The 12,444-nt window shown below is 50.0% G+C and overlaps 1 protein-coding gene across 1 annotated transcript in view; it reads right to left on the reverse strand.

The window, feature by feature from the left end:
* Positions 1-10,755, reverse strand: part of LOC309822306 (uncharacterized protein C4orf50) — a gene marked incomplete at both ends in the record, with an annotated part of 49,975 nt that extends 39,220 nt beyond the window's left edge. Inside the window, 3 exons of the mRNA XM_082654033.1 lie at positions 1,966-2,559; positions 5,778-5,916; positions 10,469-10,755. Of these exons, the coding sequence (XP_082510159.1) occupies positions 1,966-2,559; positions 5,778-5,916; positions 10,469-10,755 (1,020 nt within the window). The remainder of the gene's footprint in view (positions 1-1,965; positions 2,560-5,777; positions 5,917-10,468) is intronic.
* Between the last annotated feature and the right edge of the window lie 1,689 nt (positions 10,756-12,444).

Genomic DNA, 12,444 nt, shown 5'->3' on the forward strand with positions numbered 1-12,444 from the left:
CTGATCACACAGGCCGCCAAACGCAGCCACTGACACTGCCCCAAACTCCGCAAGAACCAACGCTGGCCCCAGCATCTTAAGGTAAGGACAGCCTCTTGGAGTCACAGCCTTGATCTGGCCCATGTCCCCTTGCTGGCCCTAATACTTTGGAGCTGCTTGCCTGTGATCAAGTCACTTAACCTCCTGGGTCTCAGTTTCTCCATCTAGTCAGTGGGATAATAGCACCTGGCTTGCAAGGCTGTACTAAAGATTAAATGAGAGAACACAAAACGTACAAAACATTAGGAGGCATCTCTAAAATATTTAGGTATCCACCCTTTTCCTTAGATAAAAGAAAGAGTAGCAGTACACGGGAAGGCAGAAAGATTGGGAGAATAAGGATGTAAGCCGACAGCCTAAATTAAAATCTTACGTTTAGAAAAATTACAGAAAGGATTCTAAATGACAATTTCCATCTCTGCACGATTTATTTTCTGAAATTACAACAAGGTGCCAATATTAAAGGTACACTGTATTCCTTTTACCTGATGAACATAATGGAGGAAGAACGAACAGGACACGCAGAAGTAACATGAGTAGAATGAAGTACTAAAAAGATAAAATATAACCACAGATAAACTCAGTATTAAAATGATCTAGGCAGGATACACTTCATTATTTTGAGAAGACTAAAGTTCCAGTTAATTTGAAATAGGTTGTCCAGGTCCAAAGATAGATTTAATTTTTTTTTTAATGAGTCATCTTCTTTGGGCTAAAGTGTCTCCCTTATTTTTCCTTAAATGCAAATTAACCCAGTGGGATCTTGATGTCTTGGAGGGAGCTGAGTTAACTCTCCCTTTTCAGGGAGGCAGCCTGGTGCAGGAGACACAAAGTACTCTGGACTCACATCCAGTTTGGATACAATTCTACTTCTGCTTCTTCTGAGCTGTGTGACAACAGGTCAGTGCACTGCCTCTCCGAGCCTCAGCCTCCTCTCTGTGGAGTGCGGACATTAATAGTACCTGCTTTACAGTTTTATGAGCATTAAATGATGCCTTTGAAAACACCGTAGGGTGCCAAGCACATGGCAGGAGTATATTAAACGTTAAGTTTTTGCTCGTCTATCAGTTAGGTGATAACATCAGTGCCCAGCCTGCTCTCGGCTCCAGAACTTAAGAAACTTGCTTGGGGTCACAGCTAGCAAATAGGAGAACTGGAAAGGAGCTGAACCCTGCATGTGCTCTACTGCACAGTCCTGAGGGCCTCCTGTGTGCTGCTGCTGGGGGGGCCGCTACAGAAGCCATCTGACCTGCCCTCAAGGGGCTCACAGTCTAAAGAAGGAGAAATGAAGATGCACGTACAGCACCGGCACGCTGGGGACCGTGGTCACCTTTGGAGCTGTGAGGGAGGTGGGAAAGGGTGATGGCTTTCCCAGGGAGGGGCGGATCGGGGTGGAAGTCACGAGACCATGACAGTTAATGTCATACTGCACGTGGAGGAGCTCGCCCAGCACGGGGCCTGGCACAGGCAGGGGCCCATCAAATGTCAGATAGATGGACGGACAGGAGGAAACAGACGAGGAGGGGTGAAGGGTAACTGGATGACTGCCTGGAGAGTGGCTGCAAGGAGAGATGGACAAGCAGATGGTCGGGTGAAAGAGATGATGGAGTGTGGGTAGAGGGGTGGGTGGGTGGGTAGACAAGACGGTGCATGAGGGCATGGACAGGTGGACGGTGGCCGAGCAGGTGGACAGGTGGTGGGGAGGTGGCTGCCTTGGTGAACGGGTGAGTGAAGCTGTAGGGGTGGATGGGCACCACCAGGTGGGTAGATGCGCGGATGGAATGAAGGGTGGGTGAAGGGGGCTTGTGGGTTGCAGGGGTGGTTGAAGAGGAAAACGGGGGAATGACGGAGCCCGTGACTTGACCAAGCGGCAGAAAGTTAGAGAAAAGCAGAAAATCACTCGTGCTCTGGGTTGCGGCCACTTACCAGGCTACCGTGACCAGCAGGAGCCGTGCTGAGCGCTCTCTCTCGGGGGGCCTGGGCTCCCAGCTCCTCTCGAAGGCACCTGTTTTGCTGGGCGAGCTCCTCCACCTGGCCCTGCAGGCCGATCTCCGACAGCTTCAGCCCATAGATGCAGCAGCGCAGTTCCTCCAGCTGCCCGCGGAGCAGCCGCTCGGTGGCGCGCTGCTCCCGCAGCCGGCGCGCCGCCTGGTCCCGCTCGCGCTCGCCGCGCTCGGCCCTGGCCCGCAGCGCGCGCGGCTCCGCGGCCTCCTCGGGAGCGCCTCGGGGACTGGTCGGGCCCGGGGGTCGGGGGCCACCCTGGTTCGGGGCGTCCAGTTCGGCCAGCAGGAGGCCCGCGGCGTGGCAGAGGCGCCGCACGTCCAACTCCAGCCGCTGCACCTGCGCTCGCAGGATGCGCTCCTGCTCGCGCACCAGTCGCAGCTGGCGCCGCTGGAGCCGCCGGCCGCGCTCCAGGGCCGCCGCCTGCAGCCCCAGCGCCTCGTCTTTGCGCCGCAGCCGCTCCCGCAGCCGCCGCAGCCGCCACCGCTGCCGCCGGGCCGCGCGCTCCTTCTCCTGAACCTACGGGTTGGCGGTGGAGGAGGGCGTCAGGAAGGCGGCCGGGGACGCACCGTAGCTCGCATTGAGCCTGTCTTTATTTGAAACTTCGATATTTTGTTGTTCAGCGCGCCTTTTCTTTTTGCATTAATTTTTGCATTAAAACATTGCTGCAAAATATTATTGATCTCGATGACTGTTTTTTGACGCCCCCTTAAAGTTTGCCCAGGAGACGAGCACCTTACCTCCCCCTAGTGTGGGCCCTGCACACCCGTGAGCTCCCCGAGTTCTTGGAAGGAAACTGTGCAACGGGCAGGAGGGGGATGGGCTGGTGCACACTGGGAGGGCCAGTGGTTCCAACATGTGATTCCCCCACACCAGTTTGTAAAGAGCTGCCACCTGGAACCCCCTGAGTGTCCCCACTTCCTCACTTGCAGAACTTCCCAGACCTCTCCATTTCCCAGTGCCTACAGGGTTAATGCCTGAACCAATAAGGATCAGCTGACCATGGCTTCTGGCTGGTGAGACAGGACCACCAGTGTCACAGCAGTTGTTCCTTCCTGTGAATACGCCCTGTGGAGCTACTCAGAAGTGACCTGCACAATGTCACACGACTAAAAGTCACTGAACCGCCATGTACTTGACTCAAGACCTTTCCTTTTTCCGCTTGGCCCGCTGCCTGTCCAAGGAACACATCTCCCTGTTCTTAAACCTTGCCCTCCCCCCACGCATGAGCTGTAGGCTGGACTGGGGTGACCCATGCACTGCAAAAATGGGCGTCCTTGCCCAATTTTCAGAATTAATTGATGCAAATGGATAGAACTGCCTTCATGTTAAGCTCTCTGTCAACTGCTAGTCCCTGCTGCTCATACTCAGTCACAGCCACGAGAGCTTGCAGAAGACAAAACAAACAAGCAAGAGCAAATGTGAAAGAGGAAACTTGGGAACAGCCGGCAGGCTTTGTTTGACAGCGTGTTTTGGGGGGAAGTTGGGCAGATAAGATTGGAGTTAGATTCCCTGCAAGGAAAATTGCTCGGGGTCTTCCCGATGGTATGAATCCTGTACTCGGTGATGCTAGGTGGACGGTGCCCCATCACCTGGTTGGGTCTACATTTATCACCTTTGGGAATGACCACGGGTCACCACAGAAGTGAGGTGTCTTTGTATGCAAATGCTTACTGCAAATATTGACAACAATGGGGCAAATTGCCATTTGGCAGATATCAGGTACAAAGGGCAGAGTTCATGCACTCCTGCAAAATATGCTCTGAAATGCAGATAGCTCCGGGGAGAGATCGAGGGTTAGTGTCTGGGCTGGGTTGAAGCTGGGCCAAGTGGTCTCCGAGGGGACCCAAGCCAGACCCCTCACCTCTCTGAAATCTTGCCCTTCATCTGGAAATGCGGTTTTGTGACAGGACATTCCCAGGAGCATACAGACTACAAGAGAATGCAATGAAGAAATGTGTGTGGGCCACATAACTGCGGGTCCTGCAGTGCCCCGAGCTCGCTCATGTCATTTCGCTTGCTTGTCACCCTCATCCTCTGTCTCCCCATCATACTAGGAACCTCTGGTGATTGCAGGACTGTGTCTATTCACTTGGGAAACCCTATATGTATATAAGGCATGACAAAAAATATTAATTACAGGATTTTCCATGGAGAGATTATATTCTTGATGGTGGGATCCCACGTAACACTACTATACCTCGGGTTAAAAACTCCCAGACCCTGACAATGATGTGCTGTGAACCAAGGAGGATGAACTCAACTTTCTGCACCTGAAGTTCAATGCAAAGGGGAAAAGTGGCACTTGCATGTCTCCCTGGCATCTCAGAGACTAATTTCAATTTAATGGAACTTCTTAGCTTTCCATGCTTCACTTCTATTTCAGTTGAAAGCTAATCAATCTGGTGTTTTTCAAACATTCTGGACTATTTCCCATGGTAAAAAATACATTTAAGAACGTGTCCCGTTATACATATGCACGTGTTGACAACTGAAACAGAAGTTTCAGGAAACAGCACTCCCCTTCGTACACGTGATGCCCTTTCATAATTCCTAGTCAATTCCATTTTTAAAATTGCTGGTTGTGAGTTACGGAATTGATTTCACAACCCACTTACGGGTGTCAACCTGCAATTTAACAGTCGCTGTGCTGCCCCGTGAGTAGCAATTTACTGAAACCGATGCCTCTCGGGATCTTTGGGTCTCTGCCTGCCAAGTCTCTGCCCTCCAGCCTTCGTCATCTCTCCCCTGGAATATTTCAGTAAAGACTAGTAATTACAAAGGCAGCTAGGGCTATCCAAATGCCTACCGTTGTGAGTGTTTTACACGTATTACCTTCCTTTACCCACACAACAATTGAACAGGGTTGGTACTATATCATTCCCATTTCACAGATGAGGAAACTGAGGTCCAGAGAGGTTAAGTCATTTGGCCTAGATCACACAGCTCATGAGTAGCAGAGCCAGCCAGGGTTTGGCTCCAGGCATCTGCTTCCAGAGCCTATCCTCTTAACCACCCACTCCCTCTCCAATCACGCTCTAACTTGCCCCCTGCCCCTGCCGCCTCTCTCTCCCATGCAGTTAGAGTGATATCCCCCAAAACCCTGACTATGAGCCTCTCCTGCTAAGGCCCCCCTAAGTCCTGCTCCCCTTTGCCTCCAGAATTTGGGTCATGCCAGGGCCCTGGCGACCTGTCCTCCCTGCAACCCTCTTGCCTCACCAACTCTGTCTCCCCACCACACACCACATTCCCCACGGCTCCCAGCATCCAGCTTTGGAGTTACTTGTTTCCCATCTGTGTCCCTGCCCGCAAGCCAGCTCCTGAGGGCAGAGACCCCACATCAGTCCTCTCCTTGTCCTTAGGCCAGAGCCGGCTCCCCTGACAGGCACCAAGTCCACAGAAAGGAACCTCTGGCCAGAGCTCCCAGCAAGTGCACAGCCCCCGCATGCCACCCAGTGGATCCCAGCCAGAGGCCTATGAGGCAGGCAGGACAGGATGGGAGCCCCGTTTTACAGATGGGGCAGCCGAGGCCCAGGGAGGCCACGTGACCTTGCCCAGGTCCAGCGGCCCCTGCCTGCACTGTTAGAATTGGGACCTCTCTTACCCCTCCTGGCTAGGCTCTCCAGGCCCGCCCCACTGTCTATGTTCAAGGGCAGCTGCTACCACGTCCAAACCTATGGGGTGACTCTGCTGGGACAAGAAACAAGTACTGGAAAGAAGGAGGAGGGACTCGGTACCTGGCTGGCGAGCTCCCCCTGCAGCGCCTCCAGCTGCTCCCGGGCCCGGAGAGAGGCACTTCTCTCCTGGAACACGAGGGCGCTCAGCTGGTCCACCTTCTGGAGGAGTTTCCTCTCCGACAGCTCCAGCTCCTGAATTCTGCGCATTGAAGCAGTAAGGCGTTTACTCAGGATGCTGTAAGCGTGGCCTAAGCTTTTCACAGACACCAGGATCTTCTTTGTTTCTTCTGTTATTTGGCCAATTTGATATTCTGACAAAATGACATTTTGTAAAACATTCATACCTATCTTTTTGAAGATGATCTAAAATACTTCAGAGACCTCTTTTGAATAGTAAGTCACTGGGAATCTTAACAATGTTCTCATCCCTAAACCAGTAATCCCCAGTTCAGGTCATACCAATGAAAAAGGACTGAACCAAACATCTGAACCATACATCTGCATTGTCTCAATTAATCCTTACAGGTGGATTCCCTTCCCCCTACTTCGCACATGAGAAAACAGGATCAGAGAGGCCGGGCAACTTGCCCCAGGTCACAGAGCATTATAGAGTCCAGGCTGCATGGCTCCCAAACTCATGCTTTAACCCTGTGCTCTGTTGCCTCCCATTTAAGCTAAATTATTGCAAATCTTTTCTAAGGAAATGACTGAAATGCAGAAAAAAGGTTTCTGCAATTTAAAAAATTAATCTCTGGATTACAAAAGTGAGACGTTGGAAATGACCAACCAGTTAGGGATGGCTAAGCCACCTGAAGTCTTCAGCACTTCAGAAAGTGCTGAAGTTGTGCAATATGCAAAGTAATACCCAGGCTGGAAGTGAACCCTGACCTCAGCTACATAGAAAGGAGGAGCACATGTGAATGGAGGGAAGCCAGAAGGAACATCTGCCTAGTGGTCCCATGAGGAGCGGAGGAGCCACATAGACTCACTTGTCTGTCTCCTGCTCGTACCTAGTATCCAAGTCCCCTCAATGTGCCAATCTTACTTCTATAATAGAAGACCATGAAACACGTGGCAAGTGCATTCTCAGCCTACATGGACAAGCTCTGCACAGCCTCACTCCTTTACCCAGCTCCACACCAGGTGACCTGCTCATCCAGGACAGACTCTGCTTCCCTGGGTGAGGACTTAGCTTTGCCTCCTGGCTCTGCCACTTACCTGCCATGAGGTCTTAACTGGGCTCATTCACCACTATGACCCTCAGTATCTTCATCCGTAAAACAGGTAATTGCACCTTACTCAGAGGGTTATTGTGAAGATTAAATAAAGTGAGTTACTCTTATTAATAATAGGGCCAAGAGTCCCCTCTTCTGCTCTAGTTTTGAGGCCCTGGGGGAGGGTCTCTAAAGTAACAGAAGGGAGGGGGCCCTCTTGTGTAGATTAAAATTAAGTTCCTTCCAAAATGAACCAGAGGAGTGGCCGCACATTCATCAGTCAGAGGCTTGTGTGGAGTGCCTTCTGATTGATTATAAAACGTGGTGATATCTGAATGGGAAAAGAAAAGTTTAACTTTTTAATTTTTGAGACCAATCTGAAACGTTAAATCTGGGACAATATTTAATTCTGGTATTATCCCTATACTTAAACTAGGCAGAAAATGACTACTTTCATGGTGGCAGGCTGAATAAGAGCCCCCAAATATATCCATGCCCTGCTTCCCAAAACTTAATGAATGTTACCTTAAGATGCAAAAGAGACTGCAGATGTGGTTCAGTTAAGGAGTTTGAGACGGAGAGATTATCCTGGATTATTTGGGTGGGCTTAACCGCAATTACGACTGTCCTCATGAGAGGGGGGCAGAAGGGGAGGCCATGTGACCACTGAAGCAAGATGCTACCCTGCTGGCTTGAAGACGGGGAGGGGCTAGAAGCCAAGGAATGCAGCTATAGATGCTGGAAAACACAGACACAGGTTTCCCCTACAGCTTCTGGAGAGAGCACAGCCCTGCGGACACCATGACTGTAGCCCAGTGAGACTGCTTTAGGACTTCTGCCTCCAGAGCTGAAAGGCAATGAATGTGTGTTGTTTGAAGGCAGCACGTTTGCAGTAATTTGTTTTAGCAGCCATAGGAAACATATACACACATAAACAGGAACTAGGCAATGAAGTACCATTTTCCACTGATTAATGACAAGTTAAAAATATACATATTACAGTGTAGAGCTGCAAAGAGTGCTACGGAACTGGGAGACTCCATCAGGGAATATCCACCAGGATAAATCGGGCAGGCAGCCTGGGTGGTCCCAGCGCCCGCATGTAGCCGGGTGTGTGACCACGGAGAAGTTACTTAAGCCAGCACCTTAATTTCCCCATCTAGAAATTGAAGATATTGCTATTACTTCATTTCTAGTAATTTATTTTTAGGGATTAAGTCTGTTAATACGCGTCAAGCATGTAAATAGTGCCTAGCCCAGAGGAAACACTCAACAAGTGTTCAGCTATTATTAATTTTGTTGCATTTAGATTGTAAATGAATTTGCAGCAATGATAGTGTTACAGAGGTGGGAGTGGGGTTCTCGTTCTCAAATTTCTAACATCGTGGTTGCATTAGTTTTGCAATAAATACTTTTAAATATTAACTCTTTAACTGAAGTGAAATCCAATGTACATTATCAATCTTTTACTATCCCCTACTTAGAGCAAACCCATGGTGAAATTAGCCTGAAATCTATATTCACAGCTGTGCATTCAGACCCTGGCTTCAGCTCTCCGTGACACTGAGTAATGTATTTCATCCACTGAGCCTCAGTTTCCTCATCTGGAAAAGGGGATCATATCACTCTATGTGCCACAGGGTTCAAGGGAGCAGCGATGGAGGCATGGTGGGGGGAGGTCAGCCCTGTGCCCTGCACCACAGGCTCTTGGTAAGCCTTAACTCTTTTTTCTCCCAACCCCTGCTGCAGATCGGGCCTCCCCTCCCGAAGCCCTGCTTCTACAGGATGGTGCATCCCACCTTCAGAGAACTAAGGACACAGCCCACATTTCCCCACAGGCAGGTCCAGGACACCGCCTCCAGGATGGCTTCACCCCCGGCCCCAGCCACAGAGGCCCCTCCTCTCCGCCACTCATGGTGCCTCCAGGCTGCCTGTCTCTCCCTCACATAGAGGGGTCTCCTCTGGCAGAGGTTTCCCACCCATCTTTCCCAGGCCTTGTGACCATCTGGTTTTCACTGCCATGTACAACCTTGCGTGAGCTATACTTCTATCTCTCCAGGGCTGGGGCCCTGCCTTTCCAGCTCTCAACCCCTAGAACTCATGTTTTGGGCTGAATATGTCCTCCCAAATTCATATGTTGAAGTTAGCTAACCCTAGTACCTCAGAATGTGACTGTATTTGGAGATAGGGTTTTTAAAGAGGTAATTTAGTTAAAATGAGGTCATTAGGGTGGGCCCTGATCCACTATGACTGGTGTCCTTATAAGAAGAGGAGATTAAGACACAGACACGCACAGAAGGAAGACCACAGGAAGACACAGGGAGAAGGCAGACATTACCAAGCCAAGGAGAGAGGTCTCAGAAGGAAACAACCTTGTCCACACTTTGATCTTTTACTTCCATCCACCAGGACTATGAGAAAATAAAGCCCCCCAGTCTGTGGTGCTTTGTTTAAGCCCCCCAGTTTAAGCCCCCCAGTCTGTGGTGCTGTCATGGCAGCCCCAGCAGACTCATACAACAAACAGTATGTGATTCCCGAGGGCTGAGTGCACGTTGTAGAATGAGTGAATGAATGAGGGAATGAATGAATAAATGGATGAATGAGTGAATGGACAATCACATAGACTGATACTGAAGGTGACAGAATAATTTTTCTCATATGTGAATTTTTTCACGTGAAAAGTTTTACAAAGAGGAGAAAAAGTAAAGATCATGTAAATACACATTTACTGACTTGCCCTTACTAAAATGAAGGAAAACACACCAAAAGCGTGAAGTCGGACAAATTTAAGACACTTGGCTGTTGGCATATTGGTAAACCTGTCAGACCCCAGCCATAACCGTACTGCATTTCCATGCTGGTTTCTCCTTTGATATGTATGCAAGACCCCAGCTCATTCTACTGGCCTAGGTATCAAAACAGAGCATGGGCTTTGGAGAAAGACCTGGATTCAAATGCCCCACCTCTGGACCATGTCGGTTCCATCAGGAAAATAGAGCCTACACCAGAAGGTTCAGCAGCGAGAATCAAACAAACATAGGGATGGGAGAGATGAAAGGCCAGACAGAGATGACAGGCAACCCAGAGGTTAGCAGCTGCTGGAAGCCACTTCTGCCCCTGGGGCTGGAGGGATAGACAGGGAGGAGGTGATGATACTGGGGCCCAGAAGCAGGACCACAGAGGAAGCCGAAAGCATGACTGAATGGCAGCCATAGTGAGAGACGTCACCCAGAGCAGAAGAGAAGGGGAGAACACCCTGGCTTCTCCCGTCGTCCTCCCTTCAGCGTCTCCCATTGGCTGGACCCAGATGGAAGCCAGTGAGCGAGGGAGCCTGGGAAATAGGCTCAGCCCCTATGATACGGAGCAGAGGAAGGGAAAGACAGAGAAGGAGCAGGGACTGCTGTGGCGGGTTATGGAACACTGACTGTTTTGCCTGCATCCTCAGTCACAGAAATGATTCAACACTCCATCCTGACACAATTAGGATGCCCCAGGATTCATACATACACAAAGAAGAGGTCCAAATGGTATATTTACCTGCTCCTCAGTCCAGACTCCGACATCACGTACTTGTCCACAGCTACCAACAGCTTCTGTTCTGAGGATTCCAGTTGCTTCCTGAGTGTTCCCGTGTCCATGTCTGGGCTTCTAGCTGCTTCTTCTGGAAGACATCCCGGCTCCTCACCAGTCTCCTCTACATCCTGGAAGATCCAGGACGTGTCGATCTTCACATCGACGTTCATTATATCAAACCCATCGCTGCTGGGGGCTCTGACAACGTAGCTGAAACTTTTTTCAGTCCGTCCTTTAGCTGTCGGCTCCATCCCAGACATAGTTCATGGGCCAAGACTTAATACAATTAAGTGAATCTGCAACATGGACTTTCTGTAGATTTCAAGGTGGCTGCGGTGCCTTCAGATTGTGCAGGAAAATACCCTTTGAGGAGGGCAAGAACAGGTGGATTATTTATGAGTGGGGGACTTGGGTTACACCTGCAGAAATGTCATACAATATGAATGAAAGCCTCTCGTTTTACAAGCCAGCATGCCGGCAGTCACCCAAAGCAGAAAAGCCACTTGGAATTAAAAACTTAATAATGTGTACAAAGAGCGAAAATAAGATTTCTAGGCAGGACCATCAGAATGTTATAAATTCTCAGCAGTGAGGCTCAGGTTTTCACCGGGTAATACATGAAGTTCTAAACCTCCTTTCTGAGCCCAGCAAACATTTATCACAGGCTTGGAGTTTACTAGGGGAAGGGGAAGGGAAACTAGCACTGCACTGGGTCATCTCACCTTACCTAGTCCGATTCTCCTGGAAACCCCAGGAGGTGGGCATTTTCATAACCATTTTACAAATGCTGAAGCAGAGGCTCTGGAAGCTGGGGCAGTTGGCCAGGCCCCACAGATGGGCAGTGGCAGAGTCAGGATTCAAATCCAAGTCTGACTCCAAAACTCAAGGGGTAAGGGATGAACCCAGACCCTGAACAGGAGGAAACACATCCTGCTGTGGAGGAGACTGAGGCTGTATAGGTGGCCAAGGAATGACCCATCGCAGATGGCAGAGGTGGGAAGAAGCCTCCTCCAGGCGGAGGGAGTCTCAGGACATTAGCCCAAGGATGGAGTCAGGACAGGTGAAGGGAGTGGGAGTGGTCGGGTGTGGCTGGCCCAGTGTACACACTGAGGGGGAAGTGAGGACCCAGGACAGAAGGTGACTTGGACCATATCCCTGTGGGCCTTGGACTCCAGGACATGGCATCTCTGTGCGGGAAGTGAGGGGGTCCTGGAGTGTTTAGAGCCAAGGAGGGTCCTGGTCAGATCTCTGAGGATGGGGTACCGCGGGGGGTGCAGGAGGCGAGAACGGAAGGAGCTGGCCAGGGAAGAGTGCAAAATATAGGCCTGATGCAGAGTGGTGCAGGAATAAATAGAAATTTAAACTACGGGACTTAATCCTCCCTGTGAAAAATGATGGAAGAGACTTCCCCCACCCTTTTCTGAGAGCTCTTACTTTAGAAAACTTGTCGTTCTTTCTTCATCTCTTTGAAATATATGTTGATTCTTTTAAAAGCTATATAGGCCCTTTGCTGCTTTTCTGACCCAGGAACGTGTTTCTGAAGATCCTGGGAGCCATCTCTTTGGCATGCAAACACCCAAGGAAAATAGAACCCTGTCTCCCAGTTCCTGTGGGAGGGTCGGAGCCTAACTTCCTGGTCTCCCGGCTCCAAGTTGCAAAACCACCTCCTGTCATAGAGATAGGAGAAATTCCACCTTTCTTTGTACAAAACAAATGAACAAACACAGAGGGTCACTCCAATGGCCAGGTGGATTTAGGGTGACCTATATGTAATAAATAGTGCTGCCAAGTTCTCTTACGTGACAACAAATTATTGTTTATCCCGAGGACCTGTACGAATTGGGCTGTATCTCCTTGGCTAACAAGAAGTGAGATTCTTTTCTGTCTTTGCAAATCTCTTAGCGGACGGTCTGTGATGCACATCACATTCTGGTTTGATG

Source organism: Grampus griseus (genome assembly GCF_964374135.1).
Source record: "Grampus griseus genome assembly, chromosome: 4".
In the NCBI taxonomy this organism is placed as follows: Eukaryota; Metazoa; Chordata; class Mammalia; order Artiodactyla; family Delphinidae; genus Grampus; species Grampus griseus.